The following is a 15,221-nucleotide window of genomic DNA, read 5'->3' as shown; positions in this document are numbered from 1 at the left end:
ATCACACTTTTAGACCTGACTAGTGCATACTAGTATTACTGAGGTACTTATATCATATGGACAATGTTTAAAAATTAATTTTGACATTAAGTTCTTTTCATTATAAATTTCAGGCCTCTGTTGAGCAATCTATAATCAACTGTTACTTTGACTTGGTGAAGCAGCTGACAGCTGGTGTAAAGTATGAGGAATCACGTCGGCAGTATCTATCTACTGAAGCCAAAATAATGTTGTCCATACATGAAGAAATTTCTACTCTTCCAGAGGGTAAGATTTAAATTCTAGAAAACTTCTAAGCATAGAACTTGTTGATAATTGACTTAGTCTTGAAGCCTGGATAACACCTCCATTTTTGTATGGTTTATCCTACAATTGGTTGAATGGCTAGTAACAAGAATTGCTTAGTTTGGACTGATTTTCACATTTATTTTGCAAAACTCTTCAAAAGGAAATTTAGTATGTATAATATACAACAGATTTATTCCATCTGAAATATATCCCATTATTTCCTGTATACTATTTGATCATTTATGCAAAGACTGGAGAAAGGTAGAAGTTACTTTGATGATCATTGCATTTCTTTCATATTCTTGTAAGAGAAACATGTTAAGTAAGTGCTTTTTTGTATTTTGTATAGGAACTTGTAAAAAAACTGTTAATGTAAGGACTATTTTCACTTTCACATATCATAGAACTTCAAAATTCAAATTTGGGGATGTGTCAAGCAGTATCCATTGTTCAAATAGGTCCAGATGTTCTGGGTTCAGTGCCTTCAGTTGTCCTATGAAATATTTTATTTTGTGATGTTACTGAATTTAGTCACAAATAATATAAATAAACATCACATTGCAGATCAAATGCAGTATCCATATGACTTGATACTTAACAAAAGTTCATTAGCCAAGGATCTTAAAACTGCTTTTGACAGGTTAGTTTTCTTTTGTTTGTTAAAAATTTATTAAAACAATAAAAACAAGAATTGATATGGTGAAATGCAACAAATGTGCCAGCTTATAACCTAAATACAAAATAGTAAATCCTTGCACTTTTAAATTGGGGTACATTGTAAATCTGTATACCTCCTAAGTACAACACATTTGTAGTATGTTAGGCATAGCTAACCAGTAATATGATTTTAGGCTATGCCTATGATGGATGGACCTCAATGTGTACCCTCAAATGCTGCACTTACGTAATCATCTACTTCTGTGTTTACAAATATCGTCACTACTGTCAGAATATTTTTTAGCCGATCATAATTCTGGTCTTACATTCTACATATATAGGACATCACTGAAGCTCCACCCATAATATAGTTATTATAACCTATACAACATAGGGGTATAATGTTTTTGACCAGTTCTGCTGTCCCTCCATAAGTCGTCTGTGTGTCTGTCATAAGTTATTGCCTGGATAGCTCCTACTTTTTTAACTGATTTCCTACAGACTTTGATGAATTTGACTTACGTTAACAGTTTCACGTTGCTTTCTGTAAACAGCTACAGATGCAACTAATCAACCAATTTGATAACAGAAAAAATTGTACCAGTTTAAACCAATCATATGCAATTGATTCTGGATATCTTTTAAATGTTGCATAATGATCATTTCGATTTCTTGTATGCTAGAAATAAGTGTGAGAATACTAAAATACCAATCATATAAATATTGCAAATTTTGGTATGTTGTGCTCATGTTACATGGAGCAACCTCTCATCAGCAGCATTGGATTGATTTTTTGGGGTTTAATGTCCGAGCATCAATATTTCAGAAAAAAAATATTTTAAGTATGGTATATACAAGGAGTACAAGAAGCAAAACATATCTGAATATAGGAACCCAAATTAAGGACTGATAAATTCTACCAAAGTATGTTTACCATGTTAAATACAAGGAATGAAGCCTCATTGTTTTTTGGGGTCCAAATTTTGTGCTACTGAAAATTTCAGCAAATAATCTGTAAAAAATAGTTTAGGTCAGACAAATCTGACTACTGGCCTGGTGAATACCCTCAATGATATATAAAACAGGGTACCATCATAAAACTTAAAAAGGAGCATCTTTAGTTAATTAGTGATATCAAAGACATGTTGAAAAAAATAATAAACTGTAGAAAATAAAAATAATGACACAATAAAAATAATTGGCAACTTATTAAATAAAGGAATGCAAAGCAATTGAGATGTTAAAATTTTATTAATTTTAGTGGAAAGGATAAAGGAGTTGTTCATTTGTACTTTATTTTAGTGTAAAGGATAAGGGAGTTGTTCATTTGATTTATTTTAGTGTAAAGGATAAGGGAGTTGTTCATTTATACATCAACAAATGGATAGAAGTGTCTTTTTGTTTACCACATAAAGTCCATTCCAAGTCCTCTGTAGCCTTGTCAACTCAAGTTAGTGTAAGTATTATTGTTTGAGAGAATATTCAATATGGTAGATGAAATAATCATTTTCTCTTTTTTTTTAGCTCACCTGGCGAAAGGCCATGTGAGCTATTGCCATCACTTGGCGTCCGTCATCGTTGTCATCGTTAACAATTATACAAACTCTTCTCCTCTGAAACTACTTGACTAACAGAACCAAACTTGGTATAAATGCTCCTTGGGGTATCCTGTATAGAACTGATGTGGGGATTTTTGATTCGTCGAAAAACATGGCCACCGTTTTTAAAAATAGAACATAGGGGTCAGACAGCAGTTTTTCACATATATCTCCAAAACTGTTAGGTTCAGCTGAATTCTAATGCGGTAAAAGTGTTCAGCATGATGAGATCTATCTCTGGTCAAATTTTGGTTTTATACTGTTAAGCCATGTTGGAGTTATTGCCCTTTTTCAACAATTTTTGCTATTTTTAATGTTACTTCTTTCAAAAATCTTCTCCTCGGACACTACTTGACCAATTGAAACCAAACTTGGTATGAATATTCCTTGGGGTATCATGCATAGCCAGCACTCCGCAGTGTTGTAGAACTGCCAAATTTTGGTCTTGTAATCTGATGCTTTGTAACATTTATCACTTTAAAAAATTGTCAAGCATCTGCAAATCTATATATCTAGAAATAGCTCAAGCCAAGGTCTTTAGGATGCAGTAAAAATTTTCTGGAAAAAAATTACCCACAGCATATAGGGCTACCATAGAAACCATGCAAAAATATGCAAGAATTTGCAAAAAAAAGTTCATAAAATCAGGTTTAAAAAATATCAAATTTCCCGCAAAATATCTTAAATTTTTATTTCATCCCCTGAAACTGTTCAAACTTTTTCCTTCGAAAACCCCTTCCTCATATGAGCATTGACGGTTAGATTTTGAGCTCTTTCACTTTGTGATCCACTTATTAAATTTAGGTAAAAAATTGACTTACTTTCACTTTTACAATGAAGTCAAATTGTCATTGAAAAAAAGCCCCTTCAACATTTAAAATATATAAAACATTGTAAAATACTTTTATAAGTCCCCTTTTTTTCAGAAAATGTTTTATCAACAATAGATTCTTCATTTTTAATCACTATACCAACCACCGGTTTCCATTTATGTCATTTTTCATCCCTAGCCAAAAGTGTGAAACTAAACTGTGGAGTGCTGGCATAGAACTGATGTGGGGATTTTTGATTTTTCGAAAAACATGGCATCCATTACTAAAAATAGAACATACAATGTAGGGGTCAGACAGTAGTTTTTCGCATATCTCCAAAATCATAGGTTTACCCAAATTCTTTCAATAGCTGAAATGATCCTTATTAAGACTACAAAAGTCTTCAGGGATAGAAGTTGTCAGATGACTCATTCTAAGAGTTATTGCCTTGAAAGGAAAAAATGACTTTTTTAACAGTTTTCAGTCAATATCTTAAAAACTGTGATAGATTAAAAGAAACTTTCAATTGTTGAAATGATCCTGATGATAAGCCCTACCAAAGACTTCTTGAGTCAAAATTGTTGGACAACTTCTTGTTAAAGTCATTGCCTTTGACAGGAAAAATTCAACAAGGTGGGCGATTCAGGCTCTTGGGAGCCTCTTGTTTGCCTTACTTGACCATAGGATTAGACTGTGATTGCCATCACTCTGCATGTGTTGTTTTCTTTATAAACAAATGTTTTCTCTTTGGAAATTACTAGACAGAATGGTTTAAAAAATTATATGATTTAACTTTAGAATTTCTAGATTTAAATTTTTTTTTTTTAAATGTACATGTACATGTATCAATAAAAACATGTTCATATGATCATGGTTATTTACGGTTGTTATGCTGTCCTCGCCCATAGACATTTGATGACTGGACAATAAATTTAGTAAAATTGTATAGATCTCTTTGAAATTGAATCACTCTGTGACAAGCTTAAAAAAAAAGACTTAGAGTGCCTTTTGGATTGTGATTTGAACTGATTTAGAAATAGGGGCCAAAAATAGGGCTGTAACAATCATTGTCCTGATTTCTATAACTTGACTATAAGTAAATGTATCTTCTTGTAATTGAACCACAAAGTGCCATTCCCTAAAATGAAAGTTGGGAAAGGTTTAGGGGTTATGACTGAAATCATTTATGAATAATGTACCAAGAAGTGGTCAGTTTGGTCAAATTTTATCTGATGTTAAATGTTTAATTGCAATCAAAAGTCAGAGATATTTCAAGCCTGAGTGGTGTGTCCTTACTTGCCGTAACTATTCAGGTTTAGACCTCTGCAGTAGTATCAAACTGCATCTTGGGAAGTATTTTATTGGTTAAAATACTTAGGAAATGATCAGATAGAAGGAAACATTTAATTAATAAATTAATACTAATGAGAAGAGCTAACAAAGATTGAATCAGATTACAATTTATGGAAGTAATTTAAAGGCTCCTTAGAAGAATTATTCATTTATTATTACTGAATGGTCAAATTTTACGATCATTGCAGTTTTTGATATAAACAGTGTAGTGTGAAAACCTATTCAGACTGAAAGTAAATTTCACTTGGTAAATTTATCTTTATGACCTGCGACAGTACTTTCAGCTTATAACTTTATTTAACTTTTCAGCCAGAACTAATACAGAAGTGCATCGAAGCATTAAGGTTTGTTTAGTTGATACGATTTTTAAATGTATCCTGCACAAATAATTACTTCTCTAATCTGTTAAAGGGAAAAATTACCTCTGCTCTGCAGACATTATTGACTTATTGTCAGTCTGATCTAAACAATATAACTCCTAGATTACACTTGAATAATTTGACACTGTTTAAGTTAATTTGTATTATTGAAAAAGATAGAAAAAAAATCAATTCTACAGGAGATGCACCAATGCATAAAAAGTTAAGATTAAAACATATTACTGAATATTTCTTTATTAAATTTATTATGAGTGGATAAGGAAGTTATGTGTTGATACATAAATGAAATAAATCAAAACGGGTAATTTAACTAGATGTTATTGTTTTACAAAATATATTTCAATTAAGTGTACATTAAGATAAATGGCTTTCCTCCTGTTGTAGGTCAAACTTGCTTTGTCTTCTCATGTCTATTCCCACTTGAGACATTAAGAATCTATGCAAGACAGAGTAATCTCTGACACCCAAGGGAAAGATTTCAAGGCTAACAAAGCTCTAAAGAGTTAGCCAACATTAACTCAAGGGTGTTTAAGATTTCTTAGTCTTGCATTATCTGATGGTGTTTGATTTTTTCTCTTTTTTTAAAGCTTTAGTGATTAGTACACCAATTCAGAATGCCTTGCTTTGTATTTACAACACTGTTGCCCCTGTCAGTTGTTCACCAGGTCAATCAAGGTCTGTTGTTTATTTCAGACCATACCATGGAGTGTTATTATTAGTGGATGGACAAAATTTATTGGATTCCTTATCTACTGACTGTACCCCTGCATTAAACAGACTGATCAATGTGATTATTCAGCTGCCAGTCAGGAGCCTACAAATAATAGCCTTAGAGGCTGACCTCAGTCTGTCACAGGTACACCTCTTTTTCAGATGTAACAATAGAGGCTGTCCTCAGTCTGTCATAGGTACATCTCCTTATTCAGATGTAACATTAAAGGCTGTCCTCAGTATGTCACTGGTACACCTTCTAATTCAGAGCGTAGCATTAAAGGCCACATTCTATCGCAGGTACACCTCCTTATTCAGATTTAACATTAGAGGCTTACTACAGTCTGGCCTTAGTAAAACTTACAATTCCACACGAGCAAAGTTTTGGGTATTAATTTGAAGTATTCAACATGCTTCAAGTACTATGTGTGTTAAAGATTTGTTATGAAAATGAATTTATTGTCATGAAAATTGGCATATCTAAGTGTGATACCAGTAATACAATACATTGTGTGATAAGGAAAAGTTAAATGTTTTTTTATGCTGTTTGTGAATGATTAAGTAATGACATATTTTTAGGTCTATGAAATGTGCTGCATGTGGTGCACACTAAATAACCTGCATATTGCTATGGGCAATATCTAGTTTTACCTGTATCACCAGCGGTGAAAGCATGTCTAGTAGTCACTTGACTTTCTCTATCACGCTCAGTGGTACCAACTTTGTGTAATCTGTAATTAAACAGTATCATACAAATATATACATATTGAAGATGTACACCTCTTATTGTGGAGAAATTTGATTGATTTTTTGTACATTTTTAGCATGTTGAACTTAACCAATTTTCGTCACTTTATTTTGCAGAGGGTACCTACATAGTGTAATCTGTAACTATGAAAGTATTTAACCAATATTATTCAAATTTTGCACTGTGTTGATATACATATTGAGATGTGCTGGACAAATTTCTTTTTTAAGCATGTTTTTTTCGTCATTGTATTTAGAAGTATATGCTATCATTAATACATTATTTAAGGAAATTTGTAATCCATACTGTAGTTTTTTTTAACTTGCTTAGTGTATATATACATATTGAAGATACAGTGCTGACAAATATATGACAGTGATGCAGGTCCATTGGTCTTGTTTTGGTATTTCAACTGACATTATGTGTTTGGGTAAAGCTATGGTTGTATGTTCCCTGTTATTTCAGGTATTTCAGTTGGTGAGCCACCTTGTGTATTGGGGTAAAGCAACGATTGTATATCCCCTATGTGAAAGTAATGAATACCTTTTGTCTCCAACATCAAATATTGCCATGTAAGTATCCTCATATAAGCATTTTCTTGTTCTAATAAATCCAATGTTACCTTGATCTATTTTGAGTATATGATGATAAATAACTTGTAATTGTAAAATTACAATTTATTAATTTTCTAATTTCACAGGACATCTAGAATAGCAGAGGAGTTTGTCAGTTTATTTCCAGGCAAGTCACTTGCTGTAGAACTTTCGGAATTTTCTGATCCAACTAAGCTTTGGGACACCAAGGATATTATAAATCAACAGAAACAACAGGTATAGAATTCCCAAAGCACTTAAACTGTATTAAAAATGTCTTCTGTTCATCATTTTGATTGTAAAATCAAGGAAAAACCATGGTTGAATATGCTTAGTTTGTATCAATTTCAGCCCTGAAATAAACTTTGCAAATATTTTTGATTAAAAAACCTCATATACACCTCATATTTTCATGAGAAATCATTAAATAAAAAGTTTAAAAATGATAACTTATGATGTTATTCTGACATACAAATGCCGTTATGGGTTGAAAGTTTAAGTCATGCTTTTTACAAGTGTTCCAAAAAGATTTCTTCTTTGTAAGCTTAACTTTTCACTTTACAACATCGCTTAAAACTGGTACAAGTGAATATACCCCTTTTTTAGCTCACTTGTCTATAGGCCATGTGAGTTAACGACATCACTTGTCATCGTTGTCGTTAACAATTTTTCTAACATCTCCTCTGAAACCACTGAATGGACTTGGATGAAATGAAGTATGCTTGTTCCATAGGGTATCCTGCACAAAGTTTGTGCTTTGATTTTCGATCTGTTGAACAACATGGCCATCATACTAAAAATAGAACATAGGAGTCAGACAGTAGTTTTTCACATATATCTCCAAAACTGTTAGGTTTAGTCAAATTTTGACTGGATAATTGTTTAGCATGATGAGGTCTATCTGTAGTCAAATTTTAGTACATGTTAGAGTTATTGCCCTGTTTTGGCATTTTTTTTTGCTATTTTTGATGTTATTGTATTACTTTTTAGAATCAAATGAAACCTGGTAAGTTGTATTCTGCACAAACTGATTATTTAAAATTTTTGAAACATGGAAAAACATGGCCACTTTTACTAAAAATAGAACAAAGGGGTCAAAATTCAGTTTTTTGCTAATAACTCAGAACCCTTGAATTAAGCAATATTCTTATAGGGGTAATATTGTTCACCATCAGAAGACGGACCTTTGCCGAATTGTTCTAAATGATTAGTCCCCCAATGTAGGAGATATGGCCCTTGAAACAGATTTTTTTGTTGTTTTTCAGGAATACAACCACAAAATCTTCCATGTGACAAAATATAATGAAAGAAGGCATAATTGTTTTTTAGGGTATCCTGCACAAACAGATCAATTAAAATTTTTCCTTGGTCTAAAACCGTGAAAATAGAGTATATTGATTCAAAATGCTTTTTTGCCATTTACCTCAACTATGAATTATGAAGATGAAAGCTACTCATAAGATAAACATAATATTCTTAGTTGATTGGCAGTATTGAAATATTTTTTTAGGGAACCATTTTGCCATCATGGAAACATGGTATTCTTAGTTGATTGATGATAACGAAAGTTTGTTCTGGAAGACCATTTTCAAAATGGCTGCAATTTTCCTGCAAATTGTTATACTTGCTTTGATTTCAACAATATTTTGTTTATTCTGTAAACAATATCTCCCGAGTTGAACGGTGATGAAAATGTTGTACAGCCATGATTTAACTTCAATTTACAGGGGTCTGTTCTTTATCAGTAAAAGTATACTGGGCTAATGCCCCTCAGGCTGTTGGAATAACAGAGCATAGGGGTACCTCTGTCCAAAATTTTTCTTGAGGTTCTAAAAACACTTTGAAGGCATTTCTAACATTTTAAAGTGCCTTAGGTACATTGTACTAAGTTGAACTTACAGCATTCATCAACATATACTCCAAATGGTTTGCCAAGTGAGCGATGCATGCTTTTGGAGAGCCTCTTGTTATTATCATTATTGATTAATCATTTATGGAACCCTTTTCCAGTTAAAAGTAATAATAACATTGCTCCAGTACCGTTATTTTCATGCCAGCAAGCAAAGAGAATATAGTAACTTCACCATCTATCCATCCATTTCTGTATCACCTTATGATAGCTTTATAATCAACTTCAATATGTTTTGTGCAACATGGGTCCTAATAGTAGAGAAGTATAAAAGTAAAGTGTAAGGTAACACTTTAGTGTGGCTATAGATATATGCACAAAGATTTGATTTATCAAATACACTTTTATGTGGATATAGATATATGTACAAAGATTTGATTTATCTAATACACTTTTATGTGGATATAGATATATGTACAAAGATTTGATTTATCAAATATTTGCAAAAAATGCAGAAGTGACAATAATAAGACAATTAAAATATGACAAAATCCAAGTACAAGGACTGAACAGGAGACAGTAGTGAACCAAATAGAATAGATTACATATAAAAACTGAAGGTAAGGAAAACAAGACGTAACACTGAAAACTTAAGTACTAGCTATATGATGGACTCTCTAAAAAAACTTAAGTGACATCACCTGCTCCAGAAGGGTAATATGTCTTTCTCCATCAGCGGCACCCATCATATTGGGTGATATCATTCAATTCAATACAAAGTATTATGGTAAGTAAAGTAAATAATGTGGAAATTATCTAAAATAGACAAATTGAATTAAGATAATCCAAAATCACCATAAAACATTGGACATTACCAAATATATATGTATAGAACTAGAACATTTGATCATGAACTGTATCATGAAAACTTAGGTTTTATTTTCTGGTATTTAGGAAGAGAAAGTAAGAATGGTAGTTTGGTTGTTACAACATGGACTGATACACCAGCTTCATACATATATATTCCTTCTACCACCTCTAAAGTCCAGACATGATGATTGTATTTCAAGTCTTTCTGATGTAGCTTCCAGTGAGTATTATTATACCCCTTTTCTTTAGAATGGGCTATACTGTGATCACCTTGTCTGTCCTGTCTGTATGCATTTTTGTGACAGATTTCTCAACTTCTACTAATGAAATTTTTTATATACATTGTAAATGTTTGTACATGTATAAGATTTTGGTATGATAACTTATTTGTACTTTCAAAGTTCCCATCCTGTTTTACTGCATATATATACCATGATATACCCCCACTCAAAAAGAGGGGGTACAAATGTATGTAGGTATAACTTTATCTGTCTTTTGTCATTCTGTCTGTTGGTCTGAATTTTGTTCCAATTATCTCTGCTTCCTATTGATGGATTGACTTCAAATTTGGTGTGTGGCTACATATGGATGGGGCATAAGTTGTAAGTTATGGGTGCTGTCCTATATCAACTTTTTGTATGGGGAGGGGGAGTACCTAGCACCACAGGTGTGCCACTGTGTGTAATTTCATGTTATATCTGTAGTACTATGAAAAAAAAATTAAATCAGATTTTCAACAGATTCTAAACTGAGAAAATGTGTTTGTTCTTAGTTAAAGTTCCAGCCCTTTTTCGAACAATTCATGTGTTTGACTGTATTGTTTCTTTTTGTCTGTATATAACTTTCCTTTTTTTATGTATTGACTCTCTCCACAAGTTTTTATATTGCTTGTTCCAACAAGGATAATTTTCCTTCAAAATATACTATACTTTGTAAGTGGCACAATCGAATACAATAATAAATGGTTCAAATGAATTCACGTTTTTATTAAATTTTGGATTACAGGTAATATAGTTTTTTTTTTCAAGATGACAAAATTTTTGTTGTAAATAGTACCTTGATGTATTTGAAAATATGCTAGCAAAAGAAATGAAATCTGACAAAATCAAATTAAAAAAAATCATTTATTAAAATATACTATGAAAATGTCCTATACTTTACAACCTACTGGTAATTTTTTTTATATTTGTTGATTTCGAGGAGAGATAAATACAAGAATGTGTACAAATTCTTGTTTACACAAAGAAAAATTTATTCCCTATGAAAGTTCAATCTGTGGCAGATCCAGAGGAGGTTGACAAAAAAGGCAAATTATGTCCTAGCACCACCCCTGTTTCTGAGGAACCTCGGCTAGCACCCACCCCCTTTTCAAAGTGCCCTACGTACAGAATATTTCTGTTCTTAAATAATAATGGTAAGTTTTTACAGTAAGTAGAATACATTGTATAGGTTGTAGACTACACATGTACCCGTATGCTAACAATCTGTTGTCCATTTCAGAAATCATTGTAATATATTTTGTTGAAGAAAATAGCGTCAATCATGTGATACACAGTGACTAACTCACACAGTGAGCTATTTTCAAGTGTGTACCATATGCATTTAGTTTTTGTTTTTTTTTTTAATTGATGGAAAAAAAATTACAAGTGATATAATTTCTACTTCAAAACTTAACAAGTAAATCATCATACAATGTTATAGGATATCACAATAACATGTAATAAGGACGAGAAATTGATCGTTTTAAAAACACCAACTGACTACAGTGTGGAGAAGGAACCATAAAAGGAAACTGAGTAGGCCTGTGGACAAAACATTTTTTAAGAGGTTGAAAAATGACAATTATATACTGTAAATGTTCCCTTAGGAATTTAAACACAAAAATGTTTTAAGAAAACCTATACACATAATGATTATGTTCTCCACAGTCAACAGTGATGAAAGTCAGCCCCAATATCAGTCACCATCATCAGAACTAGCTAGTGAAGGCTCATTTATATCAGAAGATATTAAAGATTACATGCCAATGGAGAGTCACTTGTCTCGATTTACAAGGGAGGAACAAGATTTTATTCTTAACCTGCCAGCTGCTAAAAATACTGAGGACTTAAAACTTTTTCTAAGGTGAGAAACTTGACAGCACTACTTAAAGTTTCCCCCATCTGAATTCTACGAGTATTTGTGACAACTAATACAAGCAAAAATATATGCAAGGTTAAATTTCAATTAAACTGAGAAAATTAATTATTACCTTATTTATACATTGCCTACAACATATTACCTCATTCAAATAAATGTCAGGTGTTTCTTGAAAGCAGAGGATGCTTACCCTACTGGTGTACCTAGTGCATGCCCCAGTTTTTTTGTGTTTTTTTTGTGTTTTTTTGTGGAATCTGAGATGCTTATTTATTTTTGTTGCTTTGTATGTATTATTTTGGTTATTTTATGTTCTTTGTTGAGTTGAGTATGTCTGTTTTCCCAGTCTGGTCTTTGTCAAGGATTACTTTCTTTTGATTTCCACTAGAATCTTGGTTCCCTCATTTACTCCTTCATTTCAATTACATTCTGTTTGATATATCAGAATGCATACTGTGAAAGTACTTTAATTCATAGATACCAATTTTTGTGGATTAGGGAAGAAACACAACTTCATGGATTCTTGAATTCGTGGTTGTGAGGTTTTCAGTATACAAATGAATGGGACTCTCCTGTTGTTGGGAACCAGATTTTGTGGTTTGGCCTACCCATGAAAACCACAAAAATTGGTACCCCACAAACAATAGTACTTTCACAGTACATCACAATCAGAGCAAAGTCCAGATATGACATCATTTTGGTAATGGTTTATTTCATTGCATTGTAAATGAACATTTCATTGGCAGATAACTCAGAAAATACTTATTACTATTATAAATGACACTTTTGTTGAAAATTGGAAAGATCAAGTATATGATTCCTCTAAATGTTCTAATGATAGGATGTACAAGACAACTTATGGTTTTGAAAATTATTTGACTGTATTACCACAAGATTAATTGTATAACTTATGTCGACTCAGATGTAGTAGTCATAAATTGCCAAATGAATCTGGCAGGTTCTTAGCCATTGATAGATCTGAACGAATATTTAATCTTTGTAACAAACAAGAATTAGGTGATGAATTTCATTATCTGTTCAACTGTACTTATTTTATTCAAGAAAGATGTAGATTCTTGCCGAAATGCATAACTGACACTCCAAATACTATTGGCTATAGGGAATTAATGAATTGTGAAGATATATTTACTATAATAGGCCTTGCCAAATTTATTAAGATAGTGATGTCTTTATTCAAATGATATTACCTTCCTGTTGTGTTCATTCATTATGTTCAATTGTTCATAATTGTATATATGTTTATTTTGTACTACTATGCTCCATGTGGAGCCTCTTAGTTAAATAAAAAAGTTTCAAAAGTTTCTATTGGAAAACTTCTCAATTTGTCCAGTTTTAGAAATCAATTATGTAAGGTGAGGTGAAAAAAAATGCCGTTTTGGCATGCATGCTTCAGATGTTTAAGACCTTGTAAAGAACAAGACATTTTAAAATGATTTACTTTTTTCTAGATTACATCCCTATTTTGACGGAAAGCACCATCTGGAAGAGATCATGTTTTATGAGGACTTAACAAGGTCCCAGTTACTGACCCTGTTAGACAAATTTCAGAATGTTCTTATCACATGCCAGTATCCTGACCAGGCTACAATATTTAGTGTGTCTTGATATGATTCTCACTAACTGTAAAAGGGAATGTGCAATATGATATATTTCTGAGATTCAGTTACATTTGTAAACATTCCAATACAGATGAACAAGTCAAATTAACTTAATGATATAGAGAATGAAATTAACTTGGGGATATTGAAAAAGATGCTAAGTTTAGTTAATCATCTGATATAAAGAATAACATTTAACTGCTGGATGATTACAAAAAGGTGAAGTTATTTTAACTATATATGGTATAGAGAATGAAGAATAAAATCGAGGACAAGAGATTATTTTACTCAAATAGTTGACCATTAAAAGAATGATGTCTGGATATTAAACAGTTAGAAAGGCAGTCTGCAGAATACTGGTGTAGTGAGCAGTTCCTTGATCTAAGATGAAAGGTAAACAATCTATATATATCTATATTACCTTATATCCCCACTCATTACTGGGGGCTATATCACCTTGAATTTTGGTTCTACATTACCTTATATCCCCACTCATTAATGGGGGCTATATCATCTTGACTTTTGGTTCTACATTACCTTATATCCCCACTCATTACTGGGGCCTATATAATATTGACTTTTGGTTTATTTGGGTTTTAATTTTTACTGCTTCTACATGACAGAATTAGATAATTTTTTGTCTCACCGGGGATGAATGTTGCAGAAGGCAAGACAAATGTATTACTTTTTAAGATTTTAATGTGAAGTTTTCTGATTAGGTCAGTTTGATATGATCCACTTGTTCTAGGTCAATCTTATATGGCATACAGTTGCATTAGCATCACCATATCATAACTCGGTATCTGTTTCATGCATTTACCCCTACAGTCACTGTCTACTGACTGAAATTTTTTGTTTAGATTTCAATGTGTAGTTTTCTGGTAAGGTCATTTAAACATGAATCACTTGCACTAGGTCAATTGTATTTGGTGTGTAGTTGCATTAGCATCACTACCTCACAGTCCCATATCTCTTTCATGCATATGCCCCACAGTCACAGTCTATTAACTAAAATTTTAGGTTAAAGAAACATCACCTCATCACAGTTCCATATATGCAAACAATAAACTATGTCTGAGGAATCTGTCCCCATTTGCGGTATTGATATTATTATGTAAGGTAAACTGAAAAAAAATTAAGTTTTAAATAACAACATCTATATGTGACAGGAGAGACTTGTCTCTGCGATAAAGTTTATTTTCCTTGATAATACAGGCCTAACATGTTATTGTTTTAGACAAGATTCCTCCAATACCACATTTGTTTCTTATCAGTTTGTTTTAAATTGAATAGATGTGACAAGATACAATATCAGTGGATGTATGAGAAATACAAAAAAAAATCACTTTTCATAGCACAATTTCTTTTTATTACCTGCATTGCCAACCACGAAAGCAGGTCTAGTAGCCACTCCACTTCCCCATCTGTCATGCTTAGGGGTACCTATTTTGTGTAATCTGTAACTCAAAAAGTATTAAATCAATATTATTCAAACTTTGCACAGTGATTAAAAATACATTTTGAAGATGTATTATGGAGATATTGTACCAAATTATTTTTTCCGACATTTTAGTATGTTGAACATGGCTGTTTTTTTCTAGCATTAA

At 32.1% G+C, this 15,221-nt stretch overlaps 1 protein-coding gene and 1 long non-coding RNA gene across 3 annotated transcripts in view; one reads left to right on the top strand and one right to left on the bottom strand.

The window, feature by feature from the left end:
- The window catches only part of LOC148618527 (GATOR1 complex protein NPRL3-like), a 52,486-nt gene that overhangs the window by 35,281 nt on the left and 1,984 nt on the right, over window positions 1-15,221 (top strand). Inside the window, 10 exon segments of the mRNA XM_088577571.1 lie at window positions 114-267; window positions 853-928; window positions 2,287-2,401; window positions 5,018-5,052; window positions 5,782-5,944; window positions 7,013-7,119; window positions 7,248-7,377; window positions 9,944-10,079; window positions 11,788-11,983; window positions 13,465-14,007. Of these exon segments, the coding sequence (XP_088433697.1) occupies window positions 114-267; window positions 853-928; window positions 2,287-2,401; window positions 5,018-5,052; window positions 5,782-5,944; window positions 7,013-7,119; window positions 7,248-7,377; window positions 9,944-10,079; window positions 11,788-11,983; window positions 13,465-13,621 (1,269 nt within the window). The 3' untranslated portion in view covers window positions 13,622-14,007.
- LOC148618528 (uncharacterized) lies at window positions 7,210-15,068 on the bottom strand. Of its 2 annotated transcripts, none has more exons than XR_015921391.1 (2): window positions 14,989-15,068; window positions 7,210-7,933 (listed from the first exon to the last, which is right to left on the bottom strand). It is a non-coding gene; the product is annotated as an uncharacterized LOC148618528 (long non-coding RNA). The 2 variants fall into 2 exon arrangements; XR_015921390.1 differs by lacking the exon at window positions 14,989-15,068 and adding an exon at window positions 9,040-9,944.

The sequence above is a fragment of the Perna viridis genome, chromosome 4 (assembly GCF_037379345.1).
Source record: "Perna viridis isolate PV_CMFRI_1.1 ecotype Kerala chromosome 4, ASM3737934v1, whole genome shotgun sequence".
NCBI lineage: Eukaryota > Metazoa > Mollusca > Bivalvia > Mytilida > Mytilidae > Perna > Perna viridis.
This window is presented reverse-complemented; position numbering and strand designations above follow the sequence as displayed.